The sequence below is a fragment of the Glycine soja genome, chromosome 7 (genome assembly GCF_004193775.1).
Source record: "Glycine soja cultivar W05 chromosome 7, ASM419377v2, whole genome shotgun sequence".
Lineage (NCBI taxonomy): Eukaryota > Viridiplantae > Streptophyta > Magnoliopsida > Fabales > Fabaceae > Glycine > Glycine soja.
In genome coordinates this window covers 19,784,794-19,807,067 of record NC_041008.1, presented here as the reverse complement: position 1 = coordinate 19,807,067, position 22,274 = coordinate 19,784,794, and the positions used below count along the sequence as shown (strand labels likewise).

The following is a 22,274-nucleotide window of genomic DNA, read 5'->3' as shown; positions in this document are numbered from 1 at the left end:
AGAATTGAAATATATATAAATAAATAAGTGTTGTAAGAATATCAGGTAATTTCTAATATTATTCCATGTCCCTCCTTGATGTGACTTCGGAGAAGTACCAGCCAGCCATTGCATTGCATCATTGCATGCAACCCAAGGCAGCTAAACACAGCAAAGTTAGGTTCAGAAACCTTTTTTGCCCTTTCCATGTCAATGTCCCTATACGGTAATGCCACAGTACACTCTGCCACTGCTGAATTTCAGACAACAGTTTTGTTCAGTCCCTTCCCCAATGGATCCTCAGGTGCTTTTCACTTCCATAAAAGCAATTATTTATGTACATAAAAATATAAAAACTCCTCTTTAACATCTTATTTATTATTTTCTTTGTTTATTTTTAGTTAAATTGTATTTTTTTTTATCAAAGCTCTTATCTAGGTTAAATTACTAAGAAGGCTCTCCAACTAATTGAGAATTTTTAAACAGTCCAAAATAGTTCTTTTAATTGGTTTATTAATTATATAATTTTTTATTAAGCTTTTATTATTTTTAAATTATCATATTTCATTTTCTAACTATTTCAAGCATTCAAAATTAATCACATGCATACATTTACATAAGGATTCAATTAAAAAAATAGATTATGAATTTCTTTGAAAATTCTTAAATAGTAGAGAGATCTGCTAAATAATTTAAGCTCCTATTTGTTAACTCGTGTCTATTTAAAGAGTGTGTTTGTTTTTTCTATTTTGGACCCCTCAAACGACCGTTAAAGTTAAAGTTAAAAATTATTACTTCTCACAAAGCGGTGCTTTGAAACATGAACCAATTGAATGTAACGCATAAACCGACATGTTTTAAATAGTGTATCTTTTAAATAAAATTAAAACTTTAGTTGAGACACTATTTAGGTGCATTGTATATAAAAGTATTGGCCTGGGGAGAATTTTATCTGCTTAAATAAATTCATTTGACTTAATTTAAGTTAGAGAGTACAACATGACTTATAAATACCAAGAATTTTAAAAGAAATACTTATATATTTAATTTTTACCATTGCCATTATTGTCAGAGACTTTCTGTATTGGAAAGTTACATATTGAACTTCAATTATTCTGAGTTGATGTAGATGAATTCATTTATAAAGATATAGCCCTCTTAATACTTTTTTCTTATCACTTCCAACATGGTAGCTTCTTTGTTTTATGGATCAATTTTTGTATATACACACACGCAGTTTCAGTTTATCACCTTTTTATTTGTTTTTGCTTATGAATTTTCGTAGGGTCCATAGTGGGGCTGAGTGATTAGTGAAAGTTTGTCTGAGAGTGAGCAGAATATGCGAAACAAGAAATAGAGAGAGGTATAGCTGTTTCATTTCATGCTGCTTACACACATCTCATGTCGTTATGTGACTAAGGATTGGGTCCACAGTGCCGTAGGCCTTTCTTTCTCTCTCACACATCAATTTGCAATATTGCAATTAAAATTTCATTTATTGCTGAAAAAGCATTGAGCCAAATCTGGAATAAAGTTTGAAGAAAAAAAAAAAAAGAAACAATTAAGTAAAATTGTGTGTCCATATGTGTTGGTGTATCTGCATGACACCAAATCAGTGGAAGAGACTCACAAAACTTCTACCTCAAAATTTCTCATTTAAAACAAGGCCAACTTGGGAGAAAAATTCATATCAAGTGGCCATGATGGGGGGTTGATTCAATTTCCCATTTCTTCTTCCTCTTCAATTCCTATCTCTCTTCTCTGCTTCAAAAGTTTCTTTTTTTTTTCTTGAAAAAATTTTCCCTTTAGATTTTCTTCTCTAGTTCTCTGTAGGGTCCAAGAGAATTGAAATTCCCTTGCCTTTGAGTTTTGAGATTGGGGATAAGAATTGAAGGACTCAAACTGCATGTGGGTTTTCCAGAATTCTAATTTAGGTGTAAGGTTTCAAATCCAAGAAGGAAAAGAAACACTTTGAGAAGAAGGTCAATTAGAGGGTTTTTTTATAAGATATGGCAGCACCTTTTTCTGCAGCATCTCTTTTTGCAATCAGAGAAGAGGATCAGAATCAGATGAAGCAGCAGCAGCATTCCTCAACACCATCATCATCAACCACTCCAGCTGCACCACCCCAGAAGAAAAGAAGAAACCAACCAGGAACACCATGCAAGTATCTTAAATTTTTTGTACAAAAATGTCTAATTATCTTTGATTCATTTCCCATCAATTAAATGAATTGATTTTCTCTTCTTTTTTTTTTGTTTCATGTCTACAAACATTTTATTAGGCCACCCATTATTCTCATAATTTTTTTTTCCAATTATGTATATGTAATTCCCTATCTGGGGTGGGGGAATCCTAATTCCTAATCCTAACTTTGAAACATAAATGTGAAATGCAACATAGAAATTAATTAAAAGGGTATGTCTCAGAAACCTTTGGCTTTGTCTTCAAGCTTTCAAAAAAATTAATTGCGCTCTTTAATATATTTTTTTAATCGTGAATTTTCTAATAATTTATTGTTTGGCATTATTTAAAATATTTTTTTTTCGTTTTGGGAATGGGAACATGTGTGTATGCAGATCCAGATGCGGAGGTGATAGCACTATCTCCCAAGACCCTAATGGCAACAAACAGGTTTTTATGTGAAGTGTGCAATAAAGGGTTCCAAAGAGAGCAAAACCTACAGCTGCACAGAAGAGGACACAACTTGCCTTGGAAGCTAAAGCAAAAGACCAACAAAGAGCCAAAGAGAAAGGTTTATCTGTGTCCCGAGCCCACATGTGTTCACCATGACCCTTCAAGAGCCCTTGGAGACCTCACTGGCATTAAGAAACACTACTCTCGCAAACATGGTGAGAAGAAGTGGAAGTGTGATAAGTGCTCCAAGAAATATGCTGTTCAATCAGATTGGAAGGCACACTCCAAAACCTGTGGCACTAGAGAGTATAGATGTGACTGTGGCACCCTCTTCTCCAGGTTTGTGTAAAAACATTTCACAACTTAATTATATGACGAATTGACATTTAAAAAAATATTTGTTTTTTACTTATAGCATTATTTTTTATTGACGCAATTCTAGTTGCTAGCATGTAACAGAGAATTGGTGTCATGATCACATTGGAAGGAAGAAGTACTAGTGTTTGGTTTGATTTAGGTTTGTTTTGTCTGGGGTTAAGGCTTATTATTATTAGATTCTTCAAGTGACTATAGTGAGGAAAAGGGCTGAGATGCTTTTTTTTTTTTTTTTTCCTATTGAGTTTGGCTTCCTTCCAATTGATTCAGATTCTTTCCTCTCTTTCCCTCTCTCGTATGGTTTCCTTTGTCATCTTTTTCTTATATATATTTGGCATGGTGGCCAAGTGAAGTGAAAGTAAACATCCCCCACGTGAATAATCTCTGAGAATCAGAAAAAAGCACAAGGAAGAACAGTTTACGGCACAATAAATTATTATATGGTTGGATCAATTTCCACATAACATAATTAATTTACGAAAAAAAGAATTAATAATATATCGCATAAAGATTATATATAATAATTTCTCTTAGGGTCACCTCCTCTCTCTCTCTCTCTAACAATATTAAAATTAAAAAAAAACTTTAATATTCTCATTTTATCCAAAAATTACAGCTGGTTTTCGCACATTTAGCTATTTTTTAATTCAAACCTTCAGAATTTTATTCTTACACCTATCTATTTGTGTTTAGGAAAATAATTTCTCTCTCTTTACTTGCATACATGCATGAATGAGTGTGGGTTATGAAATGTTTTCCTTTAATTTTCCTATTCACGTGCTGTTTTGCTGTGTAGAAAGAAAGGGGCCCTAGTGCAGTGTGGTTATTGTTAGGAGGGTTTGTTCTCTTGTGAATTGGCAAGATGTGTTCAGTGCTGTGTTCTCTTGCAGGTGCTCCTTTTCATGATAACGTCAGGCCATAACAAACTCCTTCATTTCATGCTTGCACTATTTTTCCTTTCTTTTTTCCTTGACATTATCTGATGATGTTAAACTTGGTGGAGCTAGCTAGTGGTCATGCTTGGTTCAGAACTGCAGTCAAAATAAGTACAAAACGGATATTTCACAATTATGGTAGATTTGGAATTATATTAACTAAACAAAATGAACCGAAACAAATTGTATATATGTATATATTATACACAAACACACGTGTGTCTGTGTATTTATGTATATATATTTCTAGACACATTAAGAAAAATTAGAATCCGTTTGAACACAAGCCTTCAATTTGGATCTTGATTGATTGAAAACTTAACTTTGGCAGACGTTATACACATTCTCCAGTTTCATTTATTGAACATCAATTTCTTGAAATGGGGCATTTAGTTAATTTTGACAAGTCTTTTAGTCAAGTTATTTCACCTGCATCATTTATATCTAAGTTGTCTTTTTCGTAATCTTTACACATTTTCTTAATCACTTGAAGTGTCATTCACAGAATCACATTGTTCTTTTCTTTAATTAGCTACTCGTTTCACAAGTACACGCAAATTTTTGTCCTCGGGCTCATTATGAATTATTATTAGTAAGATTTTCCTTTTAAGTGATTTTGTGTTGTGTTTTGCTAGGGAGTGCCAAGTTCTCCTATAAATTTCAGGGATCTTTGACAGCACTAACAGTTTTGATAGCCAACTTTTTTGTAGGAGTGTTCTGTGAGCGGTTAATTTGATTTCATGTAGTAACTTATTAATTTATTTCTTAAGAATAAATATAGTCCAAGCCTTCTGAAAATTCCCTAGAGTTCAACTATATACATATCATTCCAACAAAACTTTTACAACTTAAATGATATTTTATACTTTAATTTTTTTTTATACCAGGCCAATTCCTGAATTGCTATTTATGGTAAAAGGGAAAGGGATATAAACTTACAATTAATTAAAGTTCCCTCTTTTCTCTCTATTTTACCATAAATGAGAGTATAGAGATAAGATATGTACAAAAAAAAATTGAGTGTGATACAAACGTTATTCCAACTCAATTATAAGAATTTGTCTGAATACATCGGCAATGAATAATGTTTTTAAATACATAACGTCATCAGTTTCTGCATTTCTCTAGTCAATCAAATGTTTCATTAAATAAATACGTATTCTCTTTTAAATGTTTTATTCAATAAATATTAATTTTTTAAATGTTTTATTAAATAAATGTGTATTTTTTAAATCTAATTTACGATGTTTTCTATGAACAACGTCAGAAAACCACAGACAATTATTTAATTAAACCTTTTTCAGCTACTGACAACCCTTTATTTGTAAATTGTAATATTTATAAGTTGGTAAAAGAAGAAAAATGGTTCTAGGGACAATTAATATGGTATGTCAATATAGTGATTTCCTATTAAGTATTTATGTGAAAATAATTTACACTACTCATCATACATATAAACATAAGTTAAAGTTTATTTTATTATCTTAAAAGAATCTGGTAAGTTACAAATTACAATATACGTAAGATGCTCAACCTAACCCTTCTTTCACCCACTTTATTTTTCCTTTAAAAGTATTCTATTGTAATATATATAGTATGAGAAAAAAATTATAGTACCTTGGAAATTTAGGAGTTTTGGTGGTGTGGCTAAACTCATTCAATTATTAGCTCAAAAAATAGTAGTACCAATAGTTTTAGATTAGTTGAATATCATAGCAACTCTATTTTTTTTTTTACGACTCTCTAATCTCTATTGTGTATTACCTAAGATATCATATCATATATATCTTAAAGGATTAAATTATTTATTTTTTTCATTGCAGAAGAGACAGTTTCATCACTCACAGAGCCTTCTGTGATGCTTTGGCACAAGAAAGTGCCAGAGATCAGCCACCAAACCTGAGCAGTGCCATTAGCAACCAACTATATGGAAACAGCAACAACATATCCTTAGGCTTATCTCAAATGGGTCCACAAATCCCTTCAATCCATGACCAAAACCATCAATCTAGTGACCTATTGCATTTTGGTGGTGCACCAAGGACTGGTCAATTTGACCACATTCTCCCACCAAACATTGCCTCATCATCACCCTTTAGACCTTCCATGCAAACCCCACCATTCTTCATGCAAGAACCAAACCAAACCTACCATGACTCAAACAAGCCATTCCAAGGACTAATACAATTATCTGACCTAAACAACAACAATGCCCCTTCTGGCTCCAACTTTTTCAACCTTCCTTTTCTATCCAACCGTGCCAACAAGAACAACAACTATTCTGAGGAACAACAACAATTCAACACGGCTGAAGAGTCCAATTTCTTCTCAGAAAGCACCATGAACATTGGCACTGATCACCAAGCAAACTCCACCACCACTGCCCCTTCTCTCTTCAGCACTAATTCCCTTCAAAACACCAACATTTCTCACATGTCCGCAACAGCACTGCTTCAAAAAGCTGCTCAAATGGGTTCAACAAGTTCAAGCAACCACAACATCATCAACAACAACACCACCAATAACAACCCTAGTGCCTCCTCTATTCTTAGAAGCTTAGCATCAAAATCTGATCAGAGGCAACTCGGTGGTGGTGCTGGAAACTATGCAACAATCTTCAACAACAGTGTTCAGGAAATGATGGACATTTCAGGGTTTGAAGCATATGATCATCATGGTGGCATGAACAAAGAACAAAAACTCGGTGTTGGAGGCTCTGATAGGCTCACAAGGGACTTTCTAGGAGTTGCGCAGCAGCAACAACAACAACAACGAGAAGGGTTTAACTTGGTGAGTTCTTTGGAATCAGAGACAAATAATAATAATGCTGCGCCGTCAGGTCAATCTTTCGGAAGTGATGGCAACTTTCAGTGAAGTACAAAAAGGTACGTCATAACATAAAAGTTTCTCACCTTTTAACAATTTATTATTGTTGTCTAATTATTAAAGCATGATTGCGCATTATATATATATATATATATATATATATATATATATATATATATATATATATATATATATATATATATATCTTAAAAATATAAGTTTAAATTAAAAAGAAAAAATGGTTCTATTATTATATTTTGATAGTTATAATTCATAAAAACAATTTTAATTTTTACATCTGCCGACTTCAGAATTACACAAGTCTTTCTACTGCAGTTAAGGTGTTTAACACGTGAAAAATAAATGAAATAACTAGATTCCCTTTCACAAGTGTTTTGTTTTTTTTTTTTGGAAAATATTCAACATATTTTCATATTTTCTTCTGTCTTATTTTTAATTTATTTTTGTCATTACAATTTATTTCTCTACTCTTTTTTTTTCCCTCTCTAGCTATCTTCTTTTCATTCCAACAATACGTATATGGTTTCTCTTCGATTTTGTATTGAATGGTTAAGTTGGTCAGAGAGAATTTAAATCCTTACTTCTCTCTTGTTTTTCTTCTCTCTCGGAGTGGTAAACAAACACTTCATGAAACTGTGAAATAATTTTTTTTTTTTTCAAAAACCAAAATGATCCTTCTTCGGCTTTTCAATTTTTTTTTTTCTTCAAAGAAAGGGGTGTGTGTGTTCTGATCCTGCCATATTGTCTTGCATGGAGTGGAGTGGACAGCGATGTGGTGCAGAACTTTGTTTCTAATAGTGTCTTCTCCTTTTCATTAATTTTTGGATATTTTAGTATATGGGTTGGCAAGTCACGAGTGTCCTTCAACCTAAATGGAGGGGCATGGCCAAACATATCAACTTTGATGCTATTATTATTCGGTCTTTTTCTTATGTGTCATTTTCTCTCTTTCCAGTCACAATTAGCTTCACAACAACGCTATGAATAAAGAAAAATCAAAATATAAAAATGAACGAATTGAAATAGTTTAAAGCTTTTACATTGTTATAAAAAATATTTATTAAAAGCCACGCGTTATTTTATTTAGTTCAAATTTATAAATGAATGAAAAATTATTTTTTTAATTAAAATATGAGTAGTTTCTGAAAATGCTCATTTAAAAAATAATTTTTTTTTCAAATCAGTAAATATAATCCCCATTTTGATTTCATAAATCTTCTGTTTTTTTTAATTAAAAAAAATACAGACTGAGTTGTAAATATTGTATATAATCTCAAACAATATTTAAAACTATACAAAATATAATTATTAACTTTTTAAACTTGAAAGATATGTTAATTTTGATCTTACTAATTAAATTTTATAAAATTCCAAGTAACTAAAATTACTTTAACAGCTTATGTATATTTGAAGTTTCGTAGAGTTATAAAATAATTCTTTTTTTGAATAATTAATTTAGTGGGTTTTAAATATTTTGATTGATAAAAAACTATAACTGATTTAAGTGAATTACAATTTTATTCTATCCATATGATTTATACAAGCAGTCTTTTTTATTTTTATTTTGCATGTAGTCTTATTTTAAAATTTCTATATTCCAGTGACTAAGGTTGTGCTGGACAAGCATGTCATGTGGTTTATAATGGATCACTTCTATATACCATTAAATTTATGTAATTCACACAGCTATGTACACTCTCTCTATTAGATTTTTTTCTCCCTCCTTTAATTTTTTCTTTTTTCTCCCTCTCTCTTTCCCTTTCCCTCCTCTCAGTCCAGTCCTCTGTTTCAGTAGCAAACGCCCTCTCTCTCCTCCCTTTCGGCAGTGACATCATGTCCCTTTCAAACCACCAAAATTTCACATCCAACAATTTCAAAATTACTTCATATCATTCATAACTCCTACGGAGAAAAATGCCAGAGAGAAGAGTGAATGTGGCAAGGGAAAAAAATGCCGCCTTCGACGGAAACGGCGAAGGGCAATTGATGAGAGGAGGTGAAGGATCCATGTAGAATGACCTATTATAACAAGATTAATCAAACAGAATAAAAATCATGATTCATTTTGGACCACTTATGATACTGATGCATGGAAGCAATGACAAGAATAATTTAATAAGAGTCATAAATGTATCTAACAACCTTAACTAAAGATTTGTAAGCAAATAGTTTATTGCATCCATAGTTTAAATATAAATAATAGTTTTGAATTAAATTTATACATAATATAATTTGAAGCGTAGTAGTGATAAGTTCTATTATGTTTTAATTTTTGGATATATAGAATATAATATAATGGGGGGTCCCAGGTGATAGAATGAGTATCGTAAGAATTTGTATTACTTGTTATCACATGTTCCGATCAAATTTGACCAGACACCCAGTTATTTATTTTCAATTAATATTTAACTCTTCGAAAAAGAAAAAGAAAATTGTACCCTCCCTCCCTGTATCTAAGAGATGGATGGACGAGACCTTTAGTGTCAGTCAAAATATTTGGTTTTATCTCATGTCATATATATATATATATATATATATCATTTCATATTTAGGTATATTTAGTATAGATCCCTTTACAAGTCTTTAATATTTATTGGCTAATTATCTTAATATGCAATATTTTTAAGTTGTTTACTATTTGTATTAAATAGTAACTTTTTTACTACCCCATAGTTTCTTTTATATTCCTTTTGTATCCATCATTTTTTTTTTTTGGTTTTTTTTTTCTCTTCCTTCCACTATTCTACACCCTTATGTAAAAAAAAATAAAAAAATTAGCCTTGACTAAGTAATAGCAATTTCTTCTCTTAAAGAAAAAGTAAAAGTAATTTCTTACTATTACTCCATGGATATGATGTTAAATATTTGTCTATCCATGTAACTCCTCTGGGCAGGTAACATTCATAAATTTTGTCAATATACTTATTACATTTGCTTTCTTATTTGATATTTTTGAAGAAAAAAATTATTTTATCTATCTGTCCTTTTAAAATTTTGAAATAGTATCAATTACTTTTTTCCTTTTTTATTGTATTAATTACTTTTTCTTAATTACACTCTTATTTAAATAAGAAAACCAATAGTAAATGACATGTCAAAATAATAAATAAAAGAGGGGAAAAAATATTTTACAAATGGCTATATCCCTGGTACCACTACAGTCAACAGTAAGCTTGATTCAATGCACTGTAAACTGTTAATTTGCTTCAATTTAATATGTTTTTGAGAGTGGGGAAACTTGGGTAAGAAACACAGCTTCGAGAAGCTTTCTTTGTTTTCTTTCTTTTTTCAGAAACCATGGAGACTAAAAATAAGGTTATGTAATGCCAACAATATCTATTCATCATCAGCAGAGTTTTTTTTTTTTTCTTTTTTTTTTAAACTTAGTGTGTTGTTATCAGACAGTACGTAGCCTATTATATGCTATAACAATTACAATTATTCGACTTTGGTTTAATTTTTGCAGGGGTATCAGCTTGTTCCATTGACTAATTTGATCATCTATTTCGGTTTTCGGGAGCAACATGGAAGCATATTGGAGTTTCTGTATAGGGCTAGCTAGTGTCAACATTTTCAAACAAATGGAAATTGACTTCCTTGCATCATCATACTGTTGAACCATAAGCAATTGGTATTAGGATTCCAAACAAAACTTGTTTCATATTTTTCATGAGTTAACTTAGTAGATTTTGTTACTAGACAATGCTTTAATTTGATATGTAAATGGTCAGGAAAACCAGCCATAACGCTTTATAGCGCGATGTATATATATATATATATATATATATATATATATATATATATATATATATATATATGCATCATTCTTTCTTTTAGTTAGACAAAAAAAAAAGATATTTTGGCATAACTTTATTAGATAGATTTTAAGAACAATCTCATCATTTTTTATCTATTAAAACAATTCATAATTTATAGCAAATAAGTAAAGTCTTGTTTATTCATATACAGCAACTTCATTTCACTAATATCTAGAAAGGAATCATTTCTAGCCGTACCAAGCCAAATAGGAAGCTTATGAAATCATTAGTAAAGAGGTATGGAGCATATTTGTGTCGAGCATATTTATGGAATAACTAGAATATAGGGTCGTGGCATGCATGGTTAAATAGTTTTTTTAATAATATATGAGAAAAATAAAATTTGAAATATAATTAAATAGCATATTATATTATAATATAATGTTAAATTTCATTTTCTATACTTTAGTTATATGACTGTTCTTCTTTTTTTTCTTCTTTAAATGTCAATTCATTACATATAAAAGTTAGGATGAAAAATTCAGCTGTCATTTTTTTAATAAATATCACCATCTCCGTATCTTTTTTCAATTTTTTTTTTCATGTTAGTATAAGGATCTAAAATTTTTAGGATGAAAAGTACTTATTGGGTTATAATGCTATAGTTTTTATTTTTATTTTTGTTACAAAGCTAACATTTTTAATTAATATATAGAAATATAATTCTTAAACTGATTTCAAATGTATGTAATTTTGTATTCCGTGTAAATTGTATAATTATGGTGCTGAAATGTGTACTTCATTTATTTCGATTTCAAATTAAATCATATTTCTTAATTTGGTGTGGCACTAATCAAGCTATATTCATAAATAAATTTGCATTCGATAATCAAATGTATAATCAATTTATAAATAATTTCTTGAATAAATCGATAATTTTAATTATTACCTTAAATATAAATTTGGCAATGAATTTGTGTAAAAAATTATTACATTCATATTGAGATTTTTAACCTTGGTGTCCATCACACCATTTCAAATAAAATGGCATTTTATTAGGATTAAGATTAGGCATTGATATAGTACTAGGATTTTGGATCAAATCGAAGAACTAGAAAGGTAGAAGAGAATCCCAAACAAGAAGACATTATGATATTATTGATATAGAATGAAGAATGCAAAGGATTACAAAGATATTGGGAATTTTCAAAATGTAAATGAGCAACTTGTTATATATAGCAAGTTGTTACTAACTACCTCTTAACAAACTTCTCACTCGGAAATCCTAACACAATTAACTCCCTAATGACATGTGGCACTACTAACTAACTCCCTTAGCCTCCTATTATCATCTAATCTGCAATCTAATTACAGATTACAGTAGTGATCCTGCATCAATTCCTCCCTCTCAAGCAAATCCTTGACCTCGAGGATTGAATTCTGGAAACTTTTTCTTTAGATCATAGTAAAATTCCCATGTGGCATCCTCTAATGAGCACTTTTGTCACCGCCTTGTTGCCTCTTTTTACTGTCATCCTATCGAGTATAACCTCAGGCTCCTTGTGACTTATTTCTTCATTAGTACATGGACAATTGACAGATGTTGATGCCTCCCCTATAAACTTCTTAAGTTGGGAGATATGGAACACATTATGGATCAAAGAATTAGGCAAAAGTTGAACCTTGTAAGCCACTGCACCAATCTGATCAAGAACAAGATAAGGACCATAGTATTTAGGGGCCAATTTAGCATTGCTTCTGAAAGCTACAGAGACCTATCTATAAGGATGTAGCTTTACATAAACCAAATCTCCAATCTGCAATTTTTTATCAGATCTATGCTTATCTGCTAGCTGTTTCATCTTATCCTGAGCCCTTCTCATTTGAAACTTCACCAATTTAAGCATTTCACTACTAGAAAAAAGTCGTTCAACGTCGGTCCTTGTCGGCGTTCAACAACAGTGCACGACTGTCTTTAAATGCGACGTCGTCGTAGACCTCCGGCCAATCTATGACGGTCTCTAAACACCATTTTAGAAGGACGTGATTCGTGCGACGGGGATAACTTCACGGCCGTAGTTGCAGCCTTCGAAGACGTTGTCGATGTCATTAACGACATTGAAACGTAAGCTTTTAAGGTCGGGCTATGGCGGCACCGACATAGTAATATATAGCGTTCAAGGTACCCTTTACTACGTCGTTGCACCGGCAACGACCGCCGTTGAATGCATGGCCAACTATGTCGTTGCTATTGTAAGCACCGATGTAGATTAATTTTTTTTTCTATTAAAAATGTTGATTATTGTATTACAAATTAAATATAAACGTAATTAATATAAGCTTGAAATTTATAAATTATTATTGTCAACTAATTATTATGATAAGTAAATATAATTTTTGTGCTATAAATTATGGTTTTACTTAATTTAATATTATATAAATAAGCAAGATAATGATAAATAATTATCAACCAGTATTTGAAATGTAACCTGATGAGATTAATAAATAACAATAATTAAACATAATATAATATAATAATAAATAAAGTAAAATCTACTAATAAGCTGAAAGTATATAAATTTGTGTAGTATATATTATCATTTTACTTAATTTAAATTTATATTAATCTTAAGCTACAAAATGATAAATAATGATTATGAATACAAATAGTCATTTAACAGTTGTTAAAATATTGTAACTTAATTATATTAACAATTAACAATAAACATAATTAGATTTAACAGGTAACTTATTTATATTAACAATTAACATAATTATATTTAACAGGTAACTTTTGTCTCACAACCTGAAGAAAGGTTAAGTTAATTGGTCATAATAATTTTTATCCTTAAATATTGTTTCTTTTTAAACAAAATCCAAATTGTGTCAGCACCTGCATTGTCCACAAAAAGTAAAGCTCTTCTATGTAGGGGTGGTTTCTTGTCCCCAGTTCCTAGCATTCTTTGCTTAAAGGCATGAAAATCATCCACCTGAATGGAAAAAAATTAGGTCAATATTCAACTATCAACCATGCACAAGATCAATACCCTCATCATGAATATGTTGAACTACACCTACTCGCCAAGGTCTCTGCATTTTGTTGTGACTAATTCTGTAAATTTCAAGAATAGTTCCTTTATGATAGAGATCCACACATGCATGAGATCCCCAATCAAAAATGTTTGCAGCAAGAACACCTTCAATGAGAGTAAGTAGTGTTGTTTCCTGAAAGAAATGAGGCTTTCAGATTAATAGCCAACATGATTTAAGAGAAACTAGAGTGGCATAGGGGCGCTATGAACCAAAATGCAAAAAGGATTATTGACATATTGAATTTAAACTCTGCATGGCATCAAAATGAAACTCACTGGTACATTGTCACTTCTACTGACTTTACATATATTGACTTGAAAAAGGAATAATGTATTAGTTGCATATAGAATCTCATGTACTACACGAAAAGGAACAAATATTGACTCCTCCCACCATGTTAAATCCAGAGGATTATAGTAATAGTAAGGCATACATCATCCATACTATCAAGCTCCATCAACAAATCAGGTAGGACAACAAGTGATGCCTCATTTCCCCTATGATAGATATAAACACAAATAACAAATTTAAGTGATCAAGAATAAGGACATTCTGAGGATAATAATGGTCTAGAGATGACATGAACTACATTAACATTGATAGAAGGGAAGTTCTCTTCTTTTTGTTTTAAGAGTTGAGTTGTGTATCTAAAGCTTGTATCTTTTATAATGAAGCAGCCATCAAGTATTTTTCACTAGGTGAGGCTAGCTGCATAAATCAAAAGACACCATTGGTTTCTATCTTCAACTAAACCATTTGCTAGTCCATTGAGATAAAATATAAACATAAAAAAAAAATCTAGGTAACAATGTCTACTCTAGTCATGATGATAAGCTTTTGGGTAATGAAACACAAATAACTGTTAAATTTTTTGAGAAAAGTAAATAAGAAAAATCCTAACAATAAGGGGAAAAATAATTAAGAAAATCAAGAGATGTACACATTACAGAGGTACAAGACAGCAGGATAGTGAGACCCCTAGATCAACCAAAAAAAGGATATTTAGATTTCCAAATGTTTTTATTATAGGGTTTAGGAGATTCAGATTTCCAAATGGTTGTGCCCCTGATGTTATTCCTATTGAGTACCATGGTCAAGTTTACAATTTGACCTGAGAAGAAGATTTTGATTTTGAGGTAGGTTTGTCAACAAAAGACCTCTCCCAATTAGGAGAATGAGTAAAAAAAAAAACAGAAAACTAAAGTGTAAACACAACAACAGGGTCGAGAGCCCTTATTCTGCCAGTTTTTTATAATTATAACGAAGAAATTAAAATTGAACACTATGTCCTTAGATAACCATCTCATAACAGAGTGGAACATTGCATTCTGCACCTTTCAGTGAGACAGAATAATGGCATTGCATCATATCACACAACTAGCCAACTTCTCTTTATCTAAGTAAATTGCTTTTCTGGAAGTTGCACATGTAAATAGACATATAGTGGCTTAAAAAACCAGTTACAAAAATATACATGTAAATAGACATATAGTGGCTTAATAAACTCAGGTTGAAATTGCCGTTAGTATTAATAGCATGTCTAATCAACAATAACAGCAACCTGATTTCTCGGAAGATGCAAATACAAAAATTGTTTCAACATGAAAGGCAATTGCTATTTTAACAGAACACACATGGCAACACTCTCAAACAAATATAAAAAACCTGTTTGATGTGGTTACTCATACAAACAAAAGTATATCAGATTGTCCAAGAAGGAGGTGCAAAAGTAGTTAAAAGTTTACAAATTAATGTAATTACGTGCACAACTATACCTGTGGTGGCCCTTAACCACTTAGGCCATTTTTCCATCGTATGTGGGAAGAAAAATATCTCTGTCTAACTCCAAAGTAATCCAATGCTGCCATGTGGGAATAATTATTTTGGAAGAACTGATTGTGGGATGCTAAGAAAGACAAAGTCAAATGCTAAGAAAGACATTAAACAATTACAAACATTACAATTACCATACTGCCTTCAGTATTTATGTTTACCAATTTTGGGTACTCCTTCGCTACACTTGGCATTGTCCTTTCCCCTACACATTTCTTTTAATGTTTCAATTTCCAGGCCTTATCTTACCCGAGCTTATCTACTAGAAAAAAACAAAGCCTGAATTGTACTTTGTACCCCCAATTGTTATTTTCTAAGGAATTGTGTCTTTCTTTGTATAAGAAAATGTTGGAAGCTTTTGCACAATCAATCTTTCGCTCATGCTCTCTGTATAATATTTTGCTAATTATAGATTATCTACATACCACTTTGCTAAAACAAGAATGGATGTTTATCTTGTCTTTTTCTCAGTCTTGTTTGGTTAAAGAAAACAAAAAAAAAAGATAATTATGCTTTTGGCTGGCTGGATCAATCAATTTATACCTGCTGTTGCTGCTGGGAGTGGTCACTGGTCAACCAGTTCTTCCACTACTGAGACTAAAGCAAAGGGGATCAGTTAGCTCTAGGTGACTCTGCCATCTAACCAATTGCCATTTCCACCAGTCACTGGCAAATACCAATACTCCAATTGCCACCTACATAACTCAAAATTGTGGAATTCCAATGCTTAAATTTGTACATGTTTTCTGATTGAGTAAATCATTTTCCACTATGCCTCATTCTATATGGTTTAGTTATTTCATTTGGCTATGAAGCCTAGCTGAAGAATGGGACTAAAAGACAAACAAACCTGCTTTTATATACTGCATTTAGGTAATCATCTTAAGAAACTGATATAAACCACATACCCTTGTCTTTCCATGCTTGTTTCTATTTTCAGCATATTTTAATTGGATAGCAATACTGATATTCAAATCTCCTAGAAGAAAAATGAGATCATGACTTATAGTTTTCACATGAATGAATCAGAACTAATAAATATAAAATTTGGCATTTTCTTTTAATGGGATTTGGAAATATCTAGTGTAATCCATCTACTGGGTTAAGAGTTTGACTGAAAATGAGTCAGCGTGTTTAAGTGGACTGGCCAAGGACCTGGTTTTACAACACAACCCCTAATAATGGCTTCTAACATGGTTTAATTGGAAAATCCAAAACTTAAGCCAAGCCTATAAATCTTACGCAACTAAGCAATCAACACAAAATTGGATTTAAGCATATTTGCACACAAGTACTTTGAAGCACTTAAATGTTCTACCTTGATGGTCTCTGCAGTAACTATTGTATGTTTGCGACCTCTCATAGATGAAGATAACACCTACAAAGACATAATCCTACATCCATTTTTTTCTAACAATACCAACAATGTGAAAGCTTCAACAACCATAAAATTATGAGTGAATAAAAGAATATTAGAAAACAAGAACAAATGTAAAGAATATTATGAAGCAGACTGTCAAATCTAGCAAATTACACATACAAAACGTACATGAAAATTAACCATACCTTACATTTGGCGCTACATATCCTGTAAAATAGTAAATACAACGCGTATACTTAAGTGTTTTGGAGCATACAAAAATGAAATTAAGACATTCATATTTTAATTGAAAGATAATAACCATTAAAGGAGCAACACTGTTCAACCCAACCAAAACAATTACATCAGTAAAACAAAGTTCATGTCCACATGTTATGTAATTACAACTTTGTACATTGGATGGTTCTAAGTTTCAAAAAGTAAGCTACCCATTTTTTACGTAATGTTGTGATCGCCTCCGGGTCTAGTGCCGAGCCATCACCGAACCACTACACATTGTCAAACACAAACAATTAATGAAAATGAGTTTAAATGAGTCTACATATGGCGATTTGCCGTCAATGTTTTCGGACTACAATATTTACCACACTCCAATCACTCTTCAACTCTGCGCCAATTATGTTCCACATCCAATGCATCACATAATACCCACACTCATAGCCTCCGCGTTGAATGTGAGTCTACATGAAGAATAAATTAACTATTGAATGTAGGGCTGAACATGATTAATAACATTTGAAGTTGCAAACATTGTATGTAGTTCGACTAACCTTCAGTTCAAGCCACTGGGGTCCAGTTTTAGGAACTTTCCCATCAGCAGTCGTGTTTAATTTCTTATATGCATTGCATTGGAAGATTAATATGATGTTAATATAATGTTCAGAATTGTAGCCTCCAACTTTAAAATAGGTTAAACGACTAAAAATATATTACTTAACTTGTTAATTGCAGTTTTGATATGAACATCAGGCCTTCTACGCACTAAACAAAACTAGACCACCACATTGTCTTTAGGACACAACACAACCATTTGCCAATGGGCGCTGCAATTTGCACACCAGTTATGTATTAGTAGGACAAAATGAGTTACAGCATTGCCAAAATGAATTTGACTTACTCATTCAAATAAGCTCCTATGTACAGTTGTCGTTGAGATTCCTTAAGCCATTTTTCAATATATTCTTCACATTGCCCACGTCTATCCTTTGCATTGTGTATAGATTGAGGCTCAAGGAATCCATACACCGATCGATGACCCAAGCCATTACTCCACTCATTCATATACCTAATTTGCACATGTCATAAAATAACTGAAGATCACGTAAATGTCATAGCAATATGGATTTCATAGTGACGAATGGATTTTACTTACATGGTCCAAAATTGAAGTATGGCTATGTTCAAGCATTTTTCACCTGATGTTATTTCACTGACATTAGTATACGTTAAGAACAACAATGAATTTACATTTGGAATCCCAAATTTAGTAAGATCCCACACAAACTCCACAGGCTTGTCGTAAATCTCAACAAGGGTCTTAATCAACTCATGCAAGGGGTCCTGTTTAGGAACATCATTGTTTAATTCGGCAGCATTGGCAGCTTTGTCTGGAGTGATTCCTGAATGCTATATCATGCAACAAAAGTATTCATTATAGGAATGTTCAAAAGTTTGGAATATACTGTTGAAAAGATACTAATTTGCAGAACATAAAGTATACTACCTCATTTGATACCAGTTTTACCAAAGGCAATGGCCATGCAATGAATGTGTTAACGACATCTCTCACATACTTAATTTCTGATGTCGCTAATGGAACTTCAGCTTCACCATCAATTACTTTTTCGACACTAACCCTTACGACATCATCTGCATATGCTACGCAATGTATGGTAGATGGTCCATCATGAATTTTTCCCAACGCCACCAGCTTTGTACAATCTTGACTTTGGACGTACAACCCCATAGGCGGTGTTACACGACCAACATGTTCTTCCCCAGAAGGGTTCACAACAATTTCAGCATTGCTCTCCTTAGTGCTCACGCGTGCACCTAACACATTTAAGTCAAAATTAGCCGGTGCTGAGACCTTATCTCCGTTAAATATGTCAGTAATGATGGCATCCTTCAGCTCGTTTTTCCAAGCGTGTAGACTTCGCTTCTTTTCTTCTTCAATCTCATTCCTGACTTGTTCCCTAATGGTCACTACTATTTCAACTAACTGTTCTTTGGTGAATGATATGGATGAGGTAGTTGAGGCACGTGATGTCCTCCCATAGTATTGACTAATTGTGACCCCAGACCCAGCTGCACGAACACGACCTCCATGATCTGGTATTCCTATGGTCGTGTTAAGTATATCTTGACGACCCTGGGGGACAAACTCACCCTGTGTCACTTGTTCTTTCAACGAGTCCTACATGAAGAACAAATTTCACATCGTTAGACTTCCCTATCATTGTAAACAACATAAAAAGTAGTAATTATATGTAAAACACCATGTGACATTTAATCCAAAATTGAAATTGTTGTAATCCAAATTGAAGTTGGAACTGACAATTTTATCAGCAATTTGTCTAGCAGCCTTAGATGTCATCATCCCATATCGGTTCGTGCGTGCCATCTTCCACTTGACATGTCTTTGAATGGGAGATGGGAGGTCCTCAATGAGTGCTGGATTTTCAGTCATCAATGCGTCATGTTGCCTTTTCTTGATTTTCTCGTCTAACAGCTTCTTTTCTAGCAAATCATATCCCCCGCGGGAAAGCAAATGGGGACAGTCATTATTCTTTTGGATTTCCTGCATCTTCTTCCTAATTCCCAGTGGTTTAACATATAGTGTTGGAAGGACTTCAAATTAATTTGTCTTTACAATGATATAACTCAAAATTTTTTTAGACATAACATTTAACCTGCCAATTAGGGGTTTTGCGGGTTGCCACAAATTCCTCCCATATCTGTGCATCAAAGCCATATTTGACGGAAGGATCTTCTTTATGTTGGTCCTCATAAATACTAAACACAAATTTACTTGTGAGGGATGATTTAAACTGTCTCCATCTAGTGGCCACAGTTGACATCACCTTTTTCTTTGCATGTAGGGCTTCTGGGATATCAAACTTGGCCTGCAAGACAAATTGTTTACTACTATATGCATCAAAGTAAACATTTAAAATTTTTTAAACTTTATACGTCACCAACACTGCACTTACCAAAATCTCATTCCATACTAGCTCCTTTAGTGTGTCCGGTACATCCTTCTAATTGTTATGTACAATTGGAACTTTTTCTCTAGCTACAACACCTAAATAGCTATGGAATTTCTCTTTATGGGGGCCCGATCCTCGCCCAGTTACAGCATCAACAGTGACAATAGGTCACGGCTGATCCAAGGTTCTTCTAGTCAACATCCTGAGCCATGTGGATCGTCTAGTATTCCTAGACATCGCCTCTAATTGCTGATTGGACTGCGGAAGGGATGCTGGTGGTGTTGCCATGATTCTGTCCAAATAAAACAAATAACAGTTAACACTGACAAACAAATAGCATATTGTAATATAAATGGAAATATGAACATGTATAAATTACACAAGTTGAAGGGAAATAGGTTTTTACATTAGTATCCTAGGGTACAGTTAACTGACATTGTTTTCCCATAGTCCTTCATCATGATCATTACGATTTGCTAGCACCTCATCAACGTGTAATGAGTCATTGGTAGAAGGAATTTTTGTGGAAAAAGGTGTAGTTTCACAAATGTCAAGTGTGGAACCATCATGTGTGTCATTTAAACCACTTGGTCTGCCTTGAAGAACCACTGAATATCTTGAATCGCAAGGATCTTGGACGTAAAACACCTATCTTGCTTGTTGTGCCATAATGAAAGGTTTGTCCATATAACCCACCTTATTTAGGTCTACTAAGGTAAATCCAAATTCATCTTGACGGACACCAATATTGCCATTGACCCACTTACACTTAAACACAACAGCTCTAAATTTAGTATAGTCAAGCTCCCAGATTTCATGAATAACTCCAAAGTAAGGCATCGATGCTCGAATTGGATTGTTGTCTGATGCACTAGAAAAGTGATCGGAGTTGGCATCAACAGTCACACCACTGTTCTGCATTGTGCTTTTGTCATCTCCTGACTTCGTGTAGAATGAATAATTATTGATATCATACCCTTTCCAAGTAGGTACATTTAGATTTGGCCCAACAGCTAACAATCTTAAAGTCACGAAGGCGTCGTCGTCAGGAAATATAGTTTCCTTGAACCAGTTAATGAAAGCTTTATTATGCTCTTGCAAAATCCTCCTCATGTTCATTTTTGGGTTCATTTCAGTGAGTTTTTTTTAGTGAGCATCAATGTATGGAAACACCTCTGCTGTATTGTTTAATACATATAGATGCGCTTGTGAGACTTTGTGCTGAGTCATTGTGATGACGTTGAATCCTCGTGTACCCTTACCCCCAGGTGTCCAATCATGGCGACTTTCGGGAAGGCCGACAGGTTGAGCACATTCAATGTACTGGGAGCAAAACTCAATACACTCTTCAGCAACATACCTTTCGACAATTGAAGCTTCGGGTCGGTGTAGATTCTTCGTATACCCCTTTAACACTTTCATGTAACATTCAATTGGATACATTCACCGGAGGAAAACAGGCCCACACTTCTGATCTCCCCCACTACATGAATAATTAAATGCACCATTATGTCAAAAAATGATGGAGGAAAATACATCTCCATTTGACAAAGGACAATGGCAGCCTCCTCCTCCAACTCATCCAATCTTGCTGGGTCAATGACTTTGCTACAAAAGCATTAAAAACAAAACACAGTCGTGTTATGGCAACCCGAACTTTGACAGGCAAGATTCCCCGAATCGCTACAGGTAATAGATGTTGCATTAGTACATGACAATCATGAGATTTCAACCCAACCAATTTCAAATCATTGACCGACACAAGGCTCTTTATATTTGAAGAGTATCCTTGTGGAACTTTAAGCATACGCAAACAATGACAAAAACTCCTCTTCTCGTTTGCTGACATCGTGTGACATGCTGGGGGTAGATATGTTCGTGAACCTTGTGATATTGGGTGCAACTGCTCTCTTATACCCATTTCAACCAAGTCCTGACGATACTTCAAACCATCCTTTGTTTTGCCTTTAATGTTAAGAAGGGTGTCAATTAAACTATCACAAACATTTTTCTCCACGTGCATCACGTCTATATAATGTCTAACATGAAGATCAGACCAGTATGGAAGATCAAAGAAAATGAATCTTTTCTTCCATATGTTTTTGTCAGTTGGAGGTTTTTTTTTGTGTCTTGTCAAAGATATTTATGATGTCCTTCACGCGATCATAAACTTCTTTGCCCTGTAATGGTTGCAGCGCAGTTTCATGTTCCTGAGATCCATTAAAAG

At 33.0% G+C, this 22,274-nt stretch overlaps 2 protein-coding genes across 29 annotated transcripts in view; one reads left to right on the top strand and one right to left on the bottom strand.

Moving 5' to 3' along the window:
* The first annotated feature begins 1,577 nt into the window (after nucleotides 1-1,577).
* On the top strand, nucleotides 1,578-10,512 carry LOC114419142 (protein indeterminate-domain 5, chloroplastic-like). The gene is made up of 4 exons (XM_028384788.1): nucleotides 1,578-2,142; nucleotides 2,559-2,955; nucleotides 5,750-6,811; nucleotides 10,240-10,512. The coding sequence occupies exons 1-3, from the start codon at nucleotides 1,989-1,991 to the stop codon at nucleotides 6,798-6,800; spliced, it is 1,602 nt and encodes a 533-aa protein (XP_028240589.1). The 5' UTR covers nucleotides 1,578-1,988; the 3' UTR covers nucleotides 6,801-6,811; nucleotides 10,240-10,512.
* A 2,771-nt stretch (nucleotides 10,513-13,283) lies between these two features.
* The window catches only part of LOC114419140, a 29,016-nt gene continuing 20,025 nt past the window's right edge, over nucleotides 13,284-22,274 (bottom strand). For 8 of the 28 annotated variants that reach the window (XM_028384757.1, XM_028384762.1, XM_028384760.1 and 5 more), the window contains 13 exons: nucleotides 20,051-20,339; nucleotides 19,751-19,963; nucleotides 19,396-19,651; nucleotides 18,562-19,254; nucleotides 18,211-18,464; nucleotides 17,956-18,123; nucleotides 17,609-17,881; nucleotides 17,423-17,518; nucleotides 16,776-17,326; nucleotides 16,001-16,152; nucleotides 15,400-15,485; nucleotides 13,610-13,756; nucleotides 13,284-13,521 (listed from right to left, as the gene is read on the bottom strand). In XM_028384757.1, the coding sequence (XP_028240558.1) occupies nucleotides 17,830-17,881; nucleotides 17,956-18,123; nucleotides 18,211-18,464; nucleotides 18,562-19,254; nucleotides 19,396-19,651; nucleotides 19,751-19,848 (1,521 nt within the window). In that variant the 5' untranslated portion in view covers nucleotides 19,849-19,963; nucleotides 20,051-20,339 and the 3' untranslated portion in view covers nucleotides 13,284-13,521; nucleotides 13,610-13,756; nucleotides 15,400-15,485; ... (2 more) ...; nucleotides 17,423-17,518; nucleotides 17,609-17,829. Of the gene's footprint in view, nucleotides 13,522-13,609; nucleotides 13,757-14,057; nucleotides 14,122-15,399; nucleotides 15,663-16,000; nucleotides 16,153-16,775; nucleotides 17,327-17,422; nucleotides 17,519-17,608; nucleotides 17,882-17,955; nucleotides 18,124-18,210; nucleotides 18,465-18,561; nucleotides 19,255-19,395; nucleotides 19,652-19,750; nucleotides 19,964-20,050; nucleotides 20,340-20,453; nucleotides 22,114-22,274 lie in introns of those variants that run through there. The other 20 variants (XM_028384776.1, XM_028384773.1, XM_028384779.1 and 17 more) reach the window with 20 other exon arrangements.